We start from the raw sequence: 17575 nt of genomic DNA, 5'->3' as shown, positions 1-17575 counted from the left end.
TGTCAGAAAAAACAGCCTGCATGAAAACATTGCATTCTTGAGCAAATACACTCCAGTTTTCAGCAACATGATTATCAAATACAAGTGGAGCAGTCTGCAAAATCCTTCTGCCATGCCAACAAATCCTCTTGCAATTATGCATAAACACACACCAGGTACATGAAAAAATATTCAGCTGCATCATAAACTCATTGAAATGACCATTTCTGTAAAATAACTGTACTGTAATACTGCACATACTTGTGAACACTTTGCAAACTTCGAATATCTTGGTTTTAGTTACTACAAAAAAGAAGCACATAGCGAAAAAATTAAGTTGTTTTCCCTTTTTTACACATTTTATGCAATTCGGATTTTATTTCAAGCACTTTTGTAAGCATTTTGAGTATTTTTATCAATATATCATAGTTTTGAAGATTTTGTTTAATTAGAAAGTCATTTTAAACAGTTTTAATGCTTAGTTTTATATTCGTTGAGTAAAAAAATCATTTAAATGAGTTTTAGTACCTGGATTTGTCTTTCTGACGTGTTTGCGAGTCTTTTGAGCAAGGATGATCCTGTCCTGTATATTCTTCCAGTTTTAACTGCCTGTCTCATGGTCTTGAATTACTTTTACTCTGAATCCCATTCTGACACCAAGTCGCTCGTCTTGTGTATATTCAATAAGAAGATGAGGCTGGGTGTTCATTTAAGTAGTTTATTATACACACATCAGTATGGAGAACGGTAACATTAAACTAAACAAACTGAATAATAACACATGCATGCCTAAACCTCAGCTGTTCACTATAAAATGGCACTCTTGCTTGTAAGTGCTCAGTACTTATATGCACGTGCTTACTGACTGGAATAGCTCTTAAAGGAACATGTACACTGATCTACAAGCAGCAAAAAGGTACAAAGCAAAAGGAGTTCAAAAAAGGCATCAAAGAAAAGGCAAAGTCTTTCTGGATATACAGTAGACAACAGGAACAGATCTGGCCAAGCTTACCAAGAATGGGAGCGAAATCAGAACACAGAAAATGCAGTGGCATTGCATGGCTATTCTGCCTCAGTCTCCATGAATGAAAGGGAAGAAAGGATGCCATCGAAGAAAAGCGGTAAAGTAGAGTAGGGAGAGCACTGAATTAAGCAGTATAGGTGTGAGAAATGGCTGATGTAACACAAAAAAGGCACACAGACCAGATGGACTGTCACCCAGACTCCTCAACTCTGGCTAGTATGCTGGCAGATCCCTAGAAAGACATTTTCTAAAGATCACCGGTCACAGCATAAAAATTTAGGAGGCCTGGAAGATGACAACACTGGCAGGCACCCTTGTACAAAAAGAGAATAAAAAAATATCTGGGGAACTACAGGGCCTGACAGCCATACTTATTACATACAAAGCCCAGAGTTAAATGACTTCCACATAATCAAAGTGCAGTACTGTAACATATAAATCAAAATGGAAATTAAGCAAAAAGAAATAAGATTTACAAAGAAATGAAACAAAAAGCCCTAATAGCTTAAATTACTTTTTGAAATACCTTGTTTTTGGCATTCCTTTCCTTTTCTGTCTTTTCCTGAGAGAGGTGATTCTGATAATTTTGTGCTAAATCGGTTTCCATGTTCTTTAGCTTAGCATTGGGATTTCTCAGAGCAGTCATAGTTTGATCTGTCTGTCCTCTGTCTATAGCTTCATTGATGGCAATAACAGCTGCATGCACTGTTAGAAAAAAAATTACTTCATTATGTCCTCTTACAATGCTAGTCATTTACATGTAATATCAAAAAATCTAAAATAATAAAGTATTAATGACAGGGGATTATCATATCAACTGCACAGAAAATTCACTGGCTGATGGCAACACTGATCAGCAAGCTTATCTGTAGTTGCTTTTCTACGGCAGCTCACAGAGCAACCACAACCAGCAAAGGCAACACATTTTAGGAAAAGAAGGTCCAATTTCTCCATTAGAGTGAAAATGCATACCTACTTTAGAATGGAAACAAAGCAGACACAACCTTAAAACCATAATGTAGAAAATCCACATAACTTTTAACAAGTGCATACTTGATGACACAGATCACAACAAAAACACTAATTAGATGCAGGTGTCTCATCATGTTAACATTTCTTCAAGTAGTATTCTTAGGGGACACCACCACCATTAGTGTCACAATCCATTAAGGAGGTGACAGCCCATTCTCTTCCATAAATGAAGCCAAAGAGGTGAGAATGAAAAGGTAAGGAGGGTCAGCAATCAGCCCAATATTTCTTTTCTTGCCACCTTATGTAATACACAGAAGGAAGGAGAATGGTTATCTTGCTGCTACAGAAGCCTCTATGAAATATTGAGTGCTACGGAGATTCCTGAAATAAGATCTGCACCTCAGACAAATTTCCAAGCAACAGAATTATCAGAAGAAAAGGAGAAAAACAGCAAGAGGCATCAAGCAAAAACTTCCCGGATGGCACTCTGTCAAGATGAGCTATACCCCTTATAGGTTCATAGGAGGTTACTAGGCTAATAGTCCTAGAGCCTTTTTAAGCCTAACCATTCATGATTCAGTTTACCCAATTATCAACGCCCATGTGCTAGAATGACTTTGGTATATACCTGTGTCTTAGGGCATCTAAAACTGCCTGTCCATAAGGGCCACAGGCGACAAAGCCAGAGTGAATTTACAATTTCCCATCCGTTGGTCCAAACTGCTTATGAATAGGCTTAGGAAAGAGCTCTGTTTCACAGGAATGGGGAGTCTGTTCCTCCAACATCTTTTGTTTACATCACAGATGAGGTTTAGATTTTTAGATCATGAAATTCTACACATTCGCAAAACAAACAGGACTAGCAGAACCATCAGGGCTGGATTAGAGAATGCCTATTAGGTTTGGCATAGATCGCCACTTAGTAATTTGGGAGAGACTGAGTATAGGAACAGGGCTTTGAGGTGGTCCGCATAAGACATTATTTACACTCTGTATTCTTTTTGTGAGGAACCTTTCTGGCTGCTCCAGCTGCTGGAAATGACAGGTCAGGTACACGCCAAAGGGTGCACTGTACTTGATTATTAGTATGAGGTCTGAATAGAGTGGTACTATGATCTCCTTAAATCTGAATGCCGTGCCCTTACTTATAAGTTGCACCATGTAGAACGATTTTCGCACTAACATGGCTACATGGTAATCAAAGCTCAGATTGCTATCAATTTAAGTTCCCAAGTCCCTAACCACTGGGTCTACTTAGGGGACTGTTAGCAATGTTGTAATTTGCAAGGGTGGTCATCTTCCCAAAGGGTATAATTATGCATTTTTTTGCATTCAGTTTTAGGCCACTGTCCAGGCACCAGTTATTTGCTGTAACAAACTTTCCTGGAGGATATCTACAGCTTTGTTGGAATTCAGTGATTGCATCCAGCTTGCAGTACTCAGCTAAAGGCCCTCTAAATTTGCCTTGACTTCAGAGAAGTATATTCCAAAGAGGAGTGGTCTCAGTACCAGGCCCTCTGGGACATCAGTAAAAACGGGGCTCTTGGTGAAGGTGGATTCCCACACACTAACTCTGTGTGTCATGTCAGGATTTGGCTATCCATCAGGTAAAACAGGGAGTTATGCCTACATTTGAGAGTTTGTGTATATCAGTGAGGTACCCTGACAAATGCCTTTACCAGATCAAGAGAGACAGTACATACCATTTTGCTCTTGTTCATGGCTCTAGTGACCTTCTCAAACAGGTCCACCAAGTTTAGCAGGCATGACCTGTCTTTGACGAAATCGAATTGGGATGGGCACAATGTTTGAAGATCTTCTAGGTCTTTATCAGGTCCACAACAATTCTTTCCTTGGCCGCCTTGCATATAAGACTTACCTAACATGTGGGTCTGTAGTTCCCTGGGTCTGTTGATAATCCACCTTTGTGTAGATGGATGACTGTTACAGTCCTCCATTCTCTAGGGATAATGCTGGTCTGGAGCCTGTGGTTGAATACTATTTAGGAGGCATCCTGGAAAAGTATTAGGACTCACTGATGCAATGTTTTTAGCTCTGGTGAGTGCAGTGAAGACCTGTTCTTCAATGACAGCTGAGAAAGAAATGGTAGGGGGGATTTTCTGGGGGGGGGGGGTGAAATTTAACGTAAATTTATTGGCCAGCAAATCTGCAATATTCCCTTTTATTTTTATTTTTTATTTTCTGTAAGTCTTTTGGGTTTCTAATACCATGACATGAATGGACCCCACTCCTAAGTCAAAGTAAGATTAAAGTTCATGGCATTAATATTGTTTCAATCTTTGATGTTAGCTAGAAGTGCTCTTCGCAGCACTCACAATGTGCCCAGTACTGACTCCTTCTGCACACATATGGAGTTACATGCATCATAGGATTGTAAATTCTTTTTTACAAGAACTGTCTGGATATCTTTCTTCCATATTGCCTTTGGTTCTGCCTGCAAATCCTTGGTATTTTATGACTTTGTCCCTCTCTACACATAAGACACTGTAGTCACAGATTGTAGCAATTTCAGCGATCAGTGTTACAGTACTTTTGTTTTCTTTTCATAGATTATTATACCTGGTTTCCCCGCATCTATTTTTTTGAACTGATGGTAATGGGTGATCCCATGTGATATAAACCTCATCATTTTCTATAATGCTTTGTGGCTCATGCTTCCAATGTTTTTCAGCTACTTCATTATTATAATATTTGCACAATCTCCAATGCAACAGTCTTGCCACATTGTTATGGCTTTCAGTACACAATCTATTAGGACATCACAACCAACGACAAGATATGCAACCGTTCCCAATTCTGTTTTACAAAACCTACATTTGTCTGTTTCTCTACATGTTCAATGGACTTTGCAAAACAACGTGTATGTGGGTCCCCCACAGTACAGGAAGTTCCATTTACAATGAGTGCAGCACAAAGTTGGGTGCTCCCTTTAAGGTTGCATATACATCTAAAAAATGCCTTACAGTTATCTGTTGCCTGGGAGGCTATTTTTGCATTGAAGTTGGCTTGCATGGACGTGGGCTTGATTAGTCCCCTGTGTTACTTGCTGAGACCGATAAAGGTTTTTTTTTGCCTTTTGGGCATAACCCTTCCTATTTTTGGACAGGATTTTCTTTTTTTTTTAATGGACAACCTAGTTATACTGGGGGATTAAAAGAGGTCTTGTTTTTGGAGTTTATCTTTATTTCTGTTTGTTACTGCTGTTTCGATGCAGTTATTTATGTGGTTGTACAAGGTTTCTGTATATACTTCCACACAGGCTACTGTGTTCTTGGAGTTGGGGGGGGGGCTTGGAATTTAGCTATGCCATTGCATAGTATGAGGTAGCCAGCCTTGGAAAACTTCTCAAAGTTTTTTGGGTTTGCTGGGAGTTCAGACTTTATTTTTATTTCAAGGGGGTGACCGCTTTGTGATCTGATCAGATCAGTGAGGACATTACATAAGGGGTGGGGGTGCAACATTACTCACATTTGTGAGTACCAGATCCAGGAGAGTTTCACCTCCAGTAACTGTGCAGACTAGCTGTCCTGTGATATATGCATTGACAAAATCTAATTGCATGTTAGTGGTTGTGTATGTATCCCAGTTTATGGTGGGATAGTTGAAGTCACCCATGAATATGGTGTTGGGCTGACTTGTTAGTGACTCCAGTACATTCAAATATGTGATATGGTTATCCTGGGTCATAAACGGGGACCTACAGTTAACTAAGGATATGGTATTGGACTTTACCCATGGTTAGTTGGACATGGAGTAGCTCAAGCACGTCATACTATCTGACGAGTCTCGAAGTGTGCTTACTTTTTATGTAGAATGACACACTTCCACCTCTTGTCCATTCTTGTGAGCTAGATGGTCTAAATGTGTGGAAGGCATTATAGCCTTGTACTGCCGAGATGCCTTCTGTGACTTTAAACCATGTTTGAGAAACAGCACAGACATCAAAACTTTCCAGGGTGAGGAGTGCTTCCGGGGAATGGAGCTTGTTGTTGAGACTCCTTTGTACTGCATAGAATTTACTACAATTTAAGATTGGCATTGCTTAAAAAAGGCATTATGGGGTGGATAACGTTTTGGCCAATATCCAAAAGCCTAATAGAGTCAGGTACAAACTATCCCTGGCAAAACAAAGTGGTTTGTTGATCATGTCCTTCTAAACTGACAAAACCTGGACTCCTTAGGATGACATCAGTAACTAAGCCAACTGTTAAAAATCAGTCATATTCTGTTAAAATTGTGGCATCCTCCTTGGAGAAGGCAGAATGCTGCTCATAATCTGAAAGCTCCATCATGTCTCTCTTCATATAGCCCAGGGAGGAACATTTCAGGTCATTAACACACACATGGACTATAACAGAGTCATTCTGGTACTTGTGATTTAATGTCCTAAGTACATGTGTGATCTGGTGGATCCTTGCCCTTAAAATCATACCCCAGTATTAGGGTAAAGCATGGGCTCAAGACTTGGTGCCAATAACAGATTCACAAAACAAACACTGAATGCAGATTCACCACTAGTGGAATTTGGAATGGGCATATGCTGAACTTGCTCATCTTTTAAAATAATTTAAGAAACAGTGCAGTCTGTTTGCCTCTTGAACACTGAATGAATACTACTACTATTGCTTCTCTTCAGCAAAGGAGCAAATATGTCATCAACTTTTTCAAGTCTCATCTCCTGATGGGCAGAAAATAAGCTGTTTTTGGTTTTCCAAAGTATGTCACCACTTCTGCATATGGTTCACTTCAGCAAAGAAAGACAGAGAGGTATTAAAAACAAAACAAACAAATACATTAATGGGACAGCAATGGAATGACTACTACCATACTACAGTGGGATAAGCTGCACATAAACTATAGCCTGCAGACTAAAACACATTTATTTGACATTTGTTGACTGGGTTGATCCAGCTGGGACAGTGCCCTTTTTCAGTGGGGACCCTGGGAGAAAAACTCCACAGTTAATACATACAATTAAGTTGACTTAGTACAAAGCTAATTATACAAAATCTTGAGTACAAAAGCAGGTTCAACATGAATAGCAATTAGACTCTACATATCAGTGCGTACTTAAGGTACAGTGGAGAGTAAAAAAATAATACAGATAAAATGTACAATGCAAAGGACAGTGGTTAAAGCATAGTTTAAGGTAAAAGTGTTTCTATATTTTCTGCCAATATGCTGTGTGATTCTAAACAATTAGAAAAAGTCTCCTTCACCTAAAAACACACACGTCTGTCAACAGGGTCCTTTCTGCCTAGTAAAGACTAAATGATAACACTAATTCATTGTAAACATAGAAGATAATGGCCTTGCAAGCAAAGACTGTTCCAATACTGATGAGGGAACAGGAAGAGTGTGTGGGAATATGCATGCCTACTCTTTCTGACCAGGTAGCTATGCTGAGTCTGTATGGGGCATAGAGAGCGAGGGCTAGGTTGCTGCAAGGAACCGGCACAATGTGATTTCTTTCCTAACACCCAGTCATTATTCATGGAGAAATGGATGGCCTAATGAGGCTTTGCAAGAAGGAGCAAACAGCCAAAGGGCCATCAACGATCTCAGGAATGCCTAGCTCCTGCCTCCACAGAACTAATGGGCCAAATGAGTGCAAATAGGATTAGGCAGGGTTCCTCTGAGGTGGAAAGGGGAGCAGAAAAGTAAGCCAGGACTGCTGAATTCCTCAGAAGAAACTTTTACCACCACAATCTGAGTTTGTTGAGAAGACTTAGTTTCTTCATCATAATAAATGGGTCACAAGGTGAAGTAGAAGCCTTGAGACGACACACAAAAAATGGGGAAAAATACACTCAGGTTACTTAGCTATTTTTTGTTACACTTAAGAAATGTCCTCAAAAAGGTTGTAGAAAGAAAAAACAAAAATGGGCAGTCTAAGACCAAATCTGGTTTATTAAAAACTCATTGTTTGTTAAAAGCATTCAAAAGCCTATAAATGAATGGATACTGGAAAGCACATTTGTGTAAGTAAACTTACCATAACAGTAGATGTTCTGATAGAACACACATCCCACCAAAGATGTGTCAAACTGGCCAGCTTTTTTAATCTTAAAGGCGTGTTCTATGCATTCTAACTGCCAGAAGCTTGAGCAGAGCTCCATATAAAAGGAAGTTAAAAGTGCCAAAAACGTCAGACCTTTCTTGCTCAAAGAATGGAAGTAATAGCCCTGAAAGGCAAAAAGTGGTAGAAAAATAAAGGCAAAATGAGAGAAACTGCATATTCACACTGGTATATACATTCACACCCTGGCAAAACATAAAATCATAAAGGAGGAGGGTATGGCTACTGCAACAGTTATCTATTAAAACATCTACTGCTATGGCAGCTTTACTTACACAACTGTATTATGTTCTGCATTAGATCACTTCTGAAGTATCCTAAGCTACTAGGGTATTTCACTATAGCTTAGAAACAAACAGTAAGAGAAGAGTGGCTTAAGAATCCAAGAACCCTTGGGAAATAATCATAAAAAAACCTGTTCTGGAACTAGAAAAGGAAACTAGTTTGTAATGCTTTGTTAATGTACAAAACAGCAAAGTTGTTGCTTTTATAATACTCCTAAAATCTACCCCCTTTCCAGAAAGCCACTGAAGAAGCCAAAGTCCTGATAGAGTGGACCCTAACCCCGCCTGGAATTGGCTTGCTATAGTGAGAAAAAAGGCAAACAGCACGAGACAACCACATTGAAATTGTTAGTTTCGACCCGGATTGTTCTCTTACCTTCACAGGAGACAAACTGATCAGCTTTCCTGAAGGACTGTCCATACTGAAAGTGCAACCTGTATCTATGGATGGGTAACAGAACATTTTTTCCCAGAATTTCTCCTGTACTGCTAATGTACAGAGACAGGTCCTAAATGCTTTATCCCATGCATTAGTTCCCCACAAATTATCTATCGTATAATCCCAGTTATTCTCACTGGGGTAACATATTTATAATCATCAGCCATGGGATGGGTAAGGCCAATCTAACATCAAACATGATAGGTTGATTCAAGCACCAAAAGGGAAATTAGCTAGGCTTAAAATGGCCAGAAAGGGTAGCTAACCTTGTACCTACCCATGAATCTGTAAATATTCAATAAAATAATAGCGAATATGTAGAATCCAAATTGCTTCATTTTAAAACCAAACACCCAAAAAGGCTAAATAAACAATTATATAATAAATACATTTGCTATATTTTAAACTGAATTGGCTCTAGATGACTGCCACTGTTGAAATGACACCCTGTCCCCATATGCAAAATGGTGAAAGGGGTTGTAGATGGATGGATTTCTCCTTCAGTTTACTATTCATTTCATTAGAGGGAATAATACCCCAAAGTAAAAATATAATTGTCTATTTTCTTTTGTAACTCATGATTAACATTCAGAACCCCAATACTGGATTAACATGTCTACCCATGACTAAAAAACGAAGATACTGATGGCCCTTATTATGCATTTGGTCACTATTTGTTGCTACAAAACTCAATGAAGAATCAGTTGCCTTCACATTAAATATGCTCAAACAGATTTTATTTCACACTTGTTAACCAAGGTAGAACACAAACTATGTATCTCGAATCATAAACTAAACCCTACATTACAGCACTCTGATGAGTTCTGGCCATCAGTGAGGACCATTAAGTTTGCAAGAGTGCCTGCTGTATTCTTGTAGGGCAGACTAAGCACCCTTTACAAAGAAAGAGTCATTCTCTTGCTTTAAAAACACGTTTGTAAGTGTATACTAGGCTAATGACCACTAGAGACTTTATAAGCTCAGCCAAGAATCTCAAATTTATCCCACAAGTTTATGTGCCTTACAGTTTATTTTAAGGAGTATATGCAAGTTAGGGCAAGATTTACAGGCTGCCTCTGTCCACTAGAGAGACAGAGGTTATATCCAGGGTGTATTTCTGACTTCCCATCTACTAGCCCAGGTTTCTCTTGAATAGGGTTAGGGAAGACCTCTGCGTCACATAGATAGGAAGCCTGCTCCAGCAAAGGTGAACTCTCTGAGACGCATATTTGTCCCACCAACATGTCTTAGTTACATTGCAAGCAAAGTTTAAATCCCTAGACTGAATAATTGTGATGCTACTATCTCCAATGGAGTGGGATCCAGGGATACCCTGTATGCCAGGCATATATTACATCTCAGCAGGCAGCAGAAAATAGAATACAGAGACAGAGCTTTGAGGTGATATCCTTAGGACATGCTGTTTACACCCTATATTCTTTTTGTAGGGAACCTCTGTGGACATTCCAGTTACTGCATGTGCCCCATCAGGTACATACCAAAGGGAGAGTTGTACTCAATGATGGACCCAATAAGACATGTGAGAAAGGACCAAACAGTACATCAGGCTTATGGAGTGCAATTAGAAATCTTTGGATTCTTAACAATAATTTTATTTAAACCACTGTAATTTGTAAGGTATACCAATACTTCTTAAGGACCATACAGATTACTCACAAAAAAGGAACAGAATGATGGACAAAATAGACATTCTCCTTATAAACCTCCCTTTGCAAAGTGATGTCTATACAACTTCCTCTAGGAAAATGTTGTTTATACGTCAGGATCTTGGAAAGAAACTCATCAAGATTTTGTTCTCAACAGCTTGTGTCACTAAAAATGTTCTTAATATCCATTACCAATCTGTATAACTCATTTTTGCCACTGTACAATCTATGAGAGTCCATAAGGACTCGCTGGAAGGCAGGAATCTTATCAAATAGTTAGGATGAGCTCTGAACACTAAAAGAAAACTATTCACTGATATAGGCTGATGATAGTTAAGATGTTAAGGTCAACCCGCTTTTATGCAAGTCTAGATAACGGACTGGAACCTCAGAAGTTATTCTGCAAAGAATTAACAGTTAATTGCACTTCTGAACAAAGTGACTAATACTGGCTTATTTTCAGTGATGTATGCTAACAAACTTGGATGATCTCTGGATTCCATTATTTTCCTTAAACCCCAGCATTCATAAAAATATTGAATAATCACCTAGTAGTCCCATCATTTAACAGGTAGGGCACTTTGTAGAAAGCATTTCACATCTCCAACAGCTTCCCAGTGGATATCTGGTACATTTATTTCTTGATTTCATTTGGTAGAAACATCTTCATTTTGCAATAGTGGATGTTAAAAGTTGACAGAGACATTCATCCAGAACTGTCAAGGTTTGAGTGTAAAGCTTTTGTTTGTTTTTGTTGTTTTTTTTGGAACTTACAGTATTCCTTTCGTATCATGATTGGTAGAATTTGCCTTAACTTTTTTTTAATTATTAACAGAGATTTGTTGTGAAAAAGTCATAGTGATTTGGGGGATGCTGAGAGCCATGTTTTTCCCACCTATGTAAATCTTTGTATTTTGGTTGGAGGAACAACTTCGGAGCATGTATGCAAATTACAAGCAAAATATGTTTTTACAAGCGGGGCACAGATTACTTACTTTATATAGGCACAAAACACATTTAAATATTTGACAGACTGAACACCATCTGTTTTACTACAGGCTTAGATACTGAACACACAGGTGTTTGTATGTGTGCCAAAAACAAGCAGTCCTAAACCATACATAAAAACACTACATAAGTAAATACTTTTGGTATCAGTTGATCTCCATAGCCATTTGATTAGGTTGAAGATGAAAAAAAAAGGCCACATACTGGTGTGCCTCAGAGATGGAAAGTCTTTGTCGCTAAAGAGCCTGGATATCAGTGAACATCAACAAATGTTGGCTACGCCTATCTGATGAACAAATAAATGGCCTCTCCTCCTGGCATTCAAAAAACAATGTGAGCTGATGGCTCACTGCTACACTTTCACAACCTCTCAGCATAATATGCCCTACCTGCACTGCTTGTTGAAATCACAGAGAACAGCACGGACTTCTAAATGAACATATGTGACTGAGGGAGTCAAAAAGACTACTATAATTTCAAGTAAATTTATGTGAAGGTGAGATTTCTGAGAAAACGAGCACACTGCATTGTCCTCCCAATCCTAGAGCAAACATACCCATTGTCACCTGTGTCTGAGTAGTCTGCAACTGGAAAGAAATTCCAGGCTGAAGACTTTGGGGCTCACCTGTAAGTGTGCATACAAACAAGCAGCTTTGGAGATCTGCAATGGAAAAAAAGGCTGAAATATCAGGACTAATAGACCTGGAGTATCCACTGAAGCAGCCTCACGTGAAGGCTAGCATGAAAGAACACAAAACCCTGAATCTGCCATAAGTTCTAAGGCTCTACATTTGCTACAGATAAGGAAATCTGTCATAAGTCAAGAAGACCTGACAAAGGATAGTGACTAAGCAGCATCCTATAAAAATTATAAAGTAAAAACAAGTGTAACTTTAAAAGGTTCACTGTGATCCCTAGGGAAATGAGTCTGACAACAAACTAAGTTTATGAGATCTTTGGCGGAATGGGCAACAGTTGCCTAGCTCTGTGGTGTACAGGAATAAAGTCCTGACTATAATAGCCTGATCTGGAAAAGAGGTTTGAACACTTGAACAGCCAGGTGGGAAATGATGGCAGTAAACTACTAAAGCTGGCCTACATATTCTAGAGGATGGAGATGTGGCTCTTCTTTGTTTGATACTCCTATGCAAGTGGAGGACTCCATTTAAACCACTAACTTGTAGTTAACAGTGTGGGAGCACAAAAATATCAGGGGAAGGATTTTGGATAACCTGTAGTGACATGGTGATTACATCACTTCCACAGAGGTGCAGTCAGGGTTTGCAGACCAACCTCTATGGCCCACACCTGGAATGTTGTATGCTGTTGATGCAGTTAGGTGGGGTCATGTAGTGCCTGGTCTAGGGACATGCACAGTACATGTCATGGCGTGAGGGGCAAGCCACATTAATCTGGACAATGGAACAAGGTCATCCATTTCCAACAGTGGACAAGCAGATAATGGGGTATGGGCAAGTGAACAAAACATCTTATGGTTGCTTGTTTTACATACCTTCCAGATGGCTCTAGCCCCTTTGTACTAGGGACACCCAGTGGAAGGGATGAAAATGTCTCAAGATCAATTGGAAGAAGCTTGGTGGTCAACAGAGAAAAGATCAAAAAGGCATCTAGAAAAGAAAAAGATCATTGAAGGGACAGCAAGGAGGCCATCCTCTCTGTATAAGAATATCTTGGCACCTTGCAGTCCCTGATTAACTATTATGCAAATGCACTTAACAGACACACCAATAGCAGGGGTGAGATTAAAGGCTACAGTCCTGAACTGACAATGACTGTTTTTAACTTGGAAGTACAAAGTACAGTTGTGTACACTTACCATAAATGTAGATGTTAGATTGTATTCACTGTTGCAGTCATTACATTTGGGTAATCTGCTGGCAGGTTGCCCTCAGTCGGCCTGAATTCCAAAGTCTTGGGTCCTGCGTCGGTTGCTGTCTCCTCTTCCATGATGTCAGGTCGTCAGGGGTATAAAACATACAGCCAACGCATTTTTCTTTAGTTTTTCTTGCCCCAGATGTCAGGTGCCTGCAAAAAAGGTAGCAAAATTATGCATATATAAATACATGCATCAATATAAACTTTACCTTCATCTACAAGCAAATACACCACATAGGTTGTAGAAGATAGAGAAGGAAAGATAAACTCCAAAATGAAAGGGGGATGGCGGGAGGGTAACCTGGACTGCAACAGTGAATACACTCGAACATCTACATTTATGGTAAGTGTACACAACCATACTATATTCTTCGTGTTTCACTGTTGGTCATCACATTTGGGCAGAATCCCAAAGCTATGGTTCAGTGGCTGGAGCTAAACAGCATTAGGTGTGGCTATAAGGCCCTGCAGAACTGCAGTGGCAAAGCATGCCCTGGACTTAGAGTAGACAGGCAAATGATAATGCTTTGTAAAGGTATGAACAGAACTCCAAGTAGCAGCCTCTAGAATATTTGTGGTTGGTACTCCTCTGAGAAAGGCTGCTGAAGTAGCTGCAGCTTTGGTGGAATGAGACCTAATGCCCTTGGGCACAGGTTTACCATGGTTTAAGTAGCAGAAACGAATGCAGTGGCTTATCCACTTTGAAAGAGTCTGATTTGAAATAGCCTTTCCTTCTGATCCTGCAGCATTATGCCACTAGTAATTGCTCAGTTTTTCTTAGAGCTTTAGTCCTGCTCAGGTAGAATCTTAGCTGTCTGTACACGTCCAATGAATGCAGAATTCTTTCCCCCTTGTTCTGCGGATTTGGATAAAAGGTTGGCAGTTTAATAGTCTGGTTAAGAGCCACACTGGAAACCACTTTAGGCATAAATGTAGGATTGGTCCTCAGAGACACCCTGTCTGGGTGAAATATGATAAAGGGCTCTACAGCCATGAGGGCCTGTAGCTCAAACTCTTCTTGCTGAAATAATAGCTAGTAGCAGAGCTGTTTTCCATGATGAGAACTTTATATCAGTGGTAGCAGCTGGTTCAAATGGAGGCAGGGTGAGCTTTTCCAACACATAACTGAGGTCCCATGCAGGTACTGGTGATCTTCTAGGAGGCCTTAAATTTTTGGCTCCTCTAAGACACTGCTTTAATAAAGGATGAGAAAAGATTGGAGGCTCTGTATTGTAATGACCCGAAATGGCAGAGGCATGAATTTTAATTGATGAAAAAGATAGGCCCTTGTCAAGCATCTCAGTTAAATATTGTAATATCTGAGGAATATTTGGTTCTGCTGTATCAGTTCCTTGTGCTTGATTCCAAGCACAGAATCTCATCCATTTATCAACATAAGATTTTTTTTAGTACAATGCCTTCTGGCTTCCAAAATGACATCCATCACAGCTTTACTGAGAGGATTTGCTTGTATAACCTACATGATCAGCCATGCTCCCAGGTTCAGTGTCTGGAGTTGATTGTGCAGGATCTGATTGTTTTGCTGGGACAGTAGTTGAGGTCTTTGAGGTAAGGTCCAAGCTGGGTATTGAGACAGGTTCCTTAGGATTGGGTACCAGTACTGGCGGGGCCAGTCCGGGGCAATTAGTATCATCTTTGATTTCTCTTGTCTGACTTTTAGGAGGACCTTGGGAAGAAGAGGCATAGGAGGAAAGGCGTAAACTGATAGGTTTTTCCAACTGAAGGATAGGGCATCCACTTTTCATGCTTGTCTGTGATAAGTCCTTGTGCAGAATCTTTTCAACTGGTAATTTTGTGGAGAGGCAAATAGATCTATGTCTCTATCATGCTGAAGACTTGTGGATCTAGTTTCCACTCATGAGGATCCATAAGGTTTCTGCTTAAATCGTCTGCCAGAGTATTCTGCTTTCCTGGCAGGAATAGATCTGGAAGATGTATTTGGTAAGTCAATGCTGTGTCCCACAGTGTCATGGCTAATCTGCAAAGGGGGTATGCTAGTTTAAATACCACATGACTGTGGTGTTGTCCGTCTTTATCAATAATTGTCCTGGATGAAGTAAGTCCTTGAAGGCTGTTAGGGCATTTTGAACAGCTAGCATCTCTTTCTGGTTGATAAGTAGATGCATTTGTTTTGGGGTCCATATGTCCTGAATGCATCTTCCTGCCATGTGAGCCCCCCAGGCATAAACTGATGTGTCTGCTAAGGTTTGGCTGGCAGGGGGTAAGGTGAAGGTCAGTCCCATGTTTTGGGGACATGCCTTTGCCCACCATAGAAACTCCTGTTGTAGGCAGGGAATGAGAGGAATCATTGTTTCTAGACTGTGACAATGTTGACTCCATAAACTTTCTAGGTACCATTGCAGTTTCCTCATATGCAGTCTTGCATATGGAATCAGTAGGATGCAGGATGCCATGAAGCCCAAAGCCTGCAGTATTTGTCTTGCAGATAACTGGGTGTTTGTTGCCATCAGTTTGAAGTAAGTAGTCAGTTGCCTTTGCTTGTCTGGGGTGAGGTAAGCCATCTGGACAGTTGTATTCAAGCTTGCACCCAGGAATGTTATCTTTTGAGAGGGTACCAGTTGTGATTTCTTTTCATTTGTGTACCCTAGGCATGTTAGAAGCCTTTTCACAAATGCCAGTTGTTGAAGAAGAATGTCCTTGTTCTCTGCTTGAATGAGACAGTCATCCAATTAAGGATATATTTGGATACTTCTTTGTCTGCAAAATGATATTACTGGTGCCAGGCATTTTGTAAAGACCCAGGGTGCAGTAGATAAGCCAAAGGGCAGTGCAGAGGATTGGTAATGCATTAATCCAGCCTTGAATCTGAGGTATCTTCTGCACGATTGTCTTATTGGGACATGCAGGTATGCCTCCTTTAGGTCTAATGTCACCAGCCAAGCATTCTTGCCCAACATGGGCAGAAGCTGCTGCAAAGTCAGCATTTTGAATTTTGGAATGTCCAGGTATGTGTTCAAAATCGATAAATCCAGTATTGGCCGCCAGGCCTTGTCCTTTCTGGGTACCAAGAACAGTCGAGTAAAAACCTTGTCCTTTTTCCTGTTCTGGTACTGGCTGAATGGCCCCCATATCCATGAGGGACGTAACCTGTTTCTGTGCCTCTGCCCATTGATTTTTTGGCAGATCTGGCCAATCGTTTGCCATTGGCAGAGTATGGAAATGGAATCTGTATCCCTGTGATACTATGTTTAGCACCCACTTTTCCTGGGTTATTAACTGCCAATTTTGAGCAAAAAGTGCTAATTTTCCCCCTAAGGATGCTGCCATAAGATAAGTGTTTGGTGCAGGTAGAGGGAAATCACTGGGACTGTCTTTTCCAGGTTTGCGCTTTATCTCCTCCAGATTTGGAGGTAGAAGCTCCCCACTGCTTTGACCTGTATGAATCTTGCGCCTGGTATCTGGAACCATTAGGGCATCTGGATTTGCCCCTTTGAGCTCTGACACAGGAAAGGACCAATTTATTGTAGGCCAGTGTCTACTGAATCTTGGTGGCTGCACTTGTAAGAAGTCTTTTACAGTATGCATAGACTTTGCTTTGTCTTCCATTTTCTTTAAAACCTCTTTTGCCTTAATTCCAAACAGAGTATCATGCTGTAAAGGTGCATCTAACAATTTAGCTTTAACGTGATCAAGCAAATTCTGTTCCTTTAGCCACGCCTGCCTCCTAATCACAGATCCAGTAACTGCGGCCCTGCAGGAGGCATCTAAGGAATCAAAACCACATTACAAAGTATGCTTTCCAACCTGTTCAGCTGCATGCAATAATTCCTGCATTTTTTTATTTTCTGCACATTCAGAAATCAACATCATTTTCTGTTTTAGCAATCCCATAACATGTTGTTGATACTTGAGCACATGAAATTGACAGTTTAAGGCCCTTATTGCCAAGGTAGCACATTTATAAACCTTTTTTCCCCATCTATCCAGTGCTCTTGAATCTCTGTCAGAGGGGGTAGGGTTTTTTGTTGTTGAAGCCTTAACTCCGTTTGGACCCTGTGAAATAGTTTCAGGATCGCAGCAGGGTTTCTAAATAAGAATTTATGCGAGTCAGGGACCCTGTAATATCTGTCAGGCTTGCTGGGAGCCGGAGATAAGGAGTCAGGGGTCGAGCTTGACTCTGAAAACACATCATCCACAATGTCTAAAATAGGAGGTATGGCTAAA

The 17575-nt window shown here is 40.2% G+C and overlaps 1 protein-coding gene across 1 annotated transcript in view; it reads right to left on the bottom strand.

Moving 5' to 3' along the window:
* The window catches only part of IQGAP2 (IQ motif containing GTPase activating protein 2), a gene marked incomplete in the record, with an annotated part of 4327392 nt that overhangs the window by 2465208 nt on the left and 1844609 nt on the right, over positions 1-17575 (bottom strand). Inside the window, 1 exon segment of the mRNA XM_044063965.1 lies at positions 1530-1708. Within this exon segment, the coding sequence (XP_043919900.1) occupies positions 1530-1708 (179 nt within the window).

This window comes from Protopterus annectens, chromosome 2.part2, assembly GCF_019279795.1.
Source record: "Protopterus annectens isolate FY-2018-M chromosome 2.part2, PAN1.0, whole genome shotgun sequence".
NCBI classification, from domain to species: Eukaryota; Metazoa; Chordata; order Ceratodontiformes; family Protopteridae; genus Protopterus; species Protopterus annectens.
Note: the sequence above shows the minus strand (reverse complement) of the source record. Positions and strands in the feature narration are given on the sequence as shown.